At 37.1% G+C, this 3693-nt stretch overlaps 1 protein-coding gene across 1 annotated transcript in view; it reads left to right on the forward strand.

Annotated features, from left to right (window-relative positions):
• The window catches only part of LOC107675248 (receptor-type tyrosine-protein phosphatase eta-like), a 68757-nt gene extending 65311 nt beyond the window's left edge, over positions 1–3446 (forward strand). The window contains exons 22-23 of the mRNA XM_016469526.1: positions 3254–3334; positions 3440–3446. Of these exons, the coding sequence (XP_016325012.1) occupies positions 3254–3334; positions 3440–3446 (88 nt within the window). The remainder of the gene's footprint in view (positions 1–3253; positions 3335–3439) is intronic.
• Positions 3447–3693: the final 247 nt, after the last annotated feature.

The following is a 3693-nucleotide window of genomic DNA, read 5'->3' on the forward strand; positions in this document are numbered from 1 at the left end:
GGGTGATCATGTCAAAAAGCATGCGCCTTGCCAGCTACGCCACTGGAATGATTTTTGATAAGCGTCTTTTGCACTAGCCCAATCACCCATTGGTGGGCGGAGTTAGAATAAATAGCCTCTGCCAACAAGGCAGGCTATTTGCACTTAGTGTAAATAGACACTCCGTTATTGTTAATGTAGTTAATGTAATTATAATAATCGTGATTATTTCATGACAAATTCTAAGTATCAAACACCAGCGTCTACCAGTTAGACTTTTACGTTGGGAAATAGTAATAGTAACAGTAAAGACAAAATTGTAAATCATACAGTTTACAGCAATTTCATGTATTTTAATAAGTCTTGCGATATAAAATTGTATATATATATATATATATATATATATATATATATATATATATATGTTTTGTTTCTTTGTATATCTAAATGTTCCAGCAGCTCCTGCCTCTACAAGATCTCCTTCAACTAAGTCTCAAACAACAGCTCCAAGTGAGTATTTTTATTTATGGAAAACTGTGTAATCATGAAAATGGAAATGGAAAATGAAAATTCAGTTTATTATTAATCTGGTATGTTGTACTGATTTAATTTGGATTCAGCTTTGATGCCATCTCAGGTTTACTTTAATCAGAAAACTGCACAGCTGCTCCCAGAATCCAGGGGTGTGTTTCCTGATAACGTTAACTCTTAGCGCTTCATGAAGACTCTAAATGTATACCTTAACTAAAGGTATACCTTTTGTAGGAGTGTATACCTTAGAAGGTTACTTAAAGGGGAGGTCTAAAGCTATTTCATGCATTCTAACTTGTTTACACTGTTAAAGAGTTGGATTCTCATGCTAAACATGGCCAAAGTTAAAAAAAAATGAGTTGAAAGTACGACGGAGTATTTCTGTGGCAAATACACTCCTTCAGGGTTCGTATACATTTCAGAAAGTTTTTTTTTTAGTATGGCCCTGTATAAACGGCACAATTCCTTGTATGGGCACTTCACCTGGAAGGGCACGAGCACACATCAACCAGAGTGAGAGCAAGAGCATGCCCATCAATGTGCTTCAATCGGGTTGCAGAAGTCGTTGGCAGTGCTGCACAGAACTTGCTCGAGAAGGATTTGTCATTTTGTTTTTAGACCATGAAATCAACAATGTCACCAAAGAAATTAACTTTTTCATTGTGTGGGAAAGATAACCTTATTCAGCTTCCCAAAGAACCCAGCATTAAGGGAACAGTGGATACAGTTTGTTCCTCAGGGGCAGCAACAGAGTGCAAGTGTGTTTGTTTGTTTCCGGTATTTTGGTAAAGAATGTTTTATAAATAAATTAAATAAAATTAAAAGTTTTTGTTCCTGTTTTATTTATATCAATGTCACAGCTTGCAGATGATTGCTTCGTATCCTTGTGACTCTTTATCTCTACTCATGGCATGCCTCCAGGAGCTTTAGTGTTTCCAGAGAAGCGTAAAACTTCTTTATCTTTTTATAAACAACTAAAGACTCTTTGAAGATGTGAAGGATATAATACCACTCAATATTGCAACCCGATCTCATGAAAGTGCGTATAAATAGTACGCCAAATAAAAACGAAAACTCGTGGTATTGATACGCAAAAATGGACTTTGGCATGTATATGCTACGTGATGGGTAGGTTTAGGGTTGTGGGGTAGATGCGTATCATATGTACGCGAAAACTGCGTATCATATGCACGCCAACAAATTTCGTATTATATGCACGCGAAAACTGCGTATTATATGCACGCCAAACACATGCTTATCATATGCACTCCAAAGTCCATTTTTGTGTATCAATACCACGAGTTTTCGTTTTTATTTGGCGTACTATTTATACGCATTTTCATGAGACCGGGCTCCAATATTGACATGAGATTGGCAGAAACTGTGTGTTATGTCCCCTTTAAGGTATACCTTTTTATATGTGACGTTACCAGGTGCTGTCCATATTGGTTGATATCGATGGTAGAGCCCTACGTGGGGCTGTTTTCTTAATCCCGCTCCCGCCACTCCCAGCCGCTCTTGCGATTTTTGAGTCCACACCCGATCCCGCAAACATTCTAATATTGTATATACTTTTCACGCATCAAGGAGCCGCTATCAATATGCGGGGTATGGAAAGCACTTTTGAAAAGAGCGCTCAATGTTCATTTTCACTATTGATTATGCGATCAGTATACTCTGTGTAAAGGGAATACATCTTACAAGATAAGATATTTGTCAGTGAGCTCAGGATTTGTTGAGCAGCAAATCCTCCAGCATGGTTTTGTCAGTCATCTCTCCTTACTGTCGACCTGTGATCAGTCAAATCTCATTCCTGCAGCTTGTGTTGGATGCAGGGTTGTCAAGTCTGCCTTTTTCCCATGGAAATTGGCAACTTTTAAGCTGTTGCCATCGGTTGATTTTTTCCCGTGAGTTAAAGGTTTGAAATATTGCATTAATTACATTTGACTGAAAATCTAGTATTGAAATATTTTGCATTCCACTTATGATAAAACTGCGCTAAATGTTAAGTTGTATAAAGAAAGGGCCACCGGTAGGAAGCCTTAGCTTTGTTTATGGTCATTGTGCAAAACGGTGACTGTAAAATATGTGTTTTAGGTATGGAAATGACAGATTTTGGTTTTGATATTTGGAATATAGTCATTGCACTACTTTGGGCTGTTTTTGGCTCTGCCATTGGTCAGTTTCGTGCTAGTTTTGTCATGCAGACTTGTCATGTTTAATAATATAATACAATTTATTATCATATTCTCATGTAGGTTCCCCTAACACAGAGTCTAACACTTCCACTGAGTCTAACACTCCACTGATTGTTGGCGTAGTTTTGGGAGTGATCTGTTTTCTCTTCATCATCACTTTCATTCTCTTCTTCTATTCAAGAAGGTGAGTTGCCAGTGTCATCAGAGAAGTAAATACTGGATATATTTCAAGATGCAAAAGTCTTTCAGATTCATTTTATTGAATGTTCAACATTTCTTTATTACTCTCTTTTCCAGACAAACCAAAAAACAATGTCCAGGCATCCTTGTACACACCATTAGGTAACTTTGTTTGAGATGTTTATAGTTGAATATTTCTTTTACAAAACTTAAAATTGTTAATGCATTGCCTTTTACTTTCTTTTTCCAGTAATAAAATGTAAGTAAATTTTAATTATTAATCTATTAAATTTTAACGTTGAAACGTGATTCTTTACACTTTATTGTATGTTTTTACATGTTTGTTTTTGTTTTATGGTACACAGTAATATTGCTTTGAGAATAGAAGATTATGAAGAATACTTTAAGCAGAAACATAAGGATTCCAACTGTGGTTTTGCTGAAGAGTATGAGGTACACATGGGAAACACACACACACACACACACACACACACACACATACACACACAGAAAAGAGTTTATAGCAGCTCAGGGTCTGCTGCCCACTACAGTGAATGAATTCTGGAGAATGGTCTGGGAGAAGAATGTCCACACCATAGTGATGCTGACCAAATGCAACGAGATGGGACGAGTAAGTTTTCATTGGGAAATATTATTTTTTGGTGTTTTATATAGGGTTGGGTGATGTCTACCAAATTGACATCGGGGGGGGGGTGTTACATAAGACCACTTAAGAGGCTGCAAAACTAGAGGAGCTGAAAGGTTGCTACTAACAATCCCAGCTAGAACACAGCTATCCGCAGAT

This window comes from Sinocyclocheilus anshuiensis, unplaced genomic scaffold (genome assembly GCF_001515605.1).
Source record: "Sinocyclocheilus anshuiensis isolate Anshui unplaced genomic scaffold, SAMN03320099.WGS_v1.1 scaffold532, whole genome shotgun sequence".
Taxonomy (NCBI): domain Eukaryota; kingdom Metazoa; phylum Chordata; class Actinopteri; order Cypriniformes; family Cyprinidae; genus Sinocyclocheilus; species Sinocyclocheilus anshuiensis.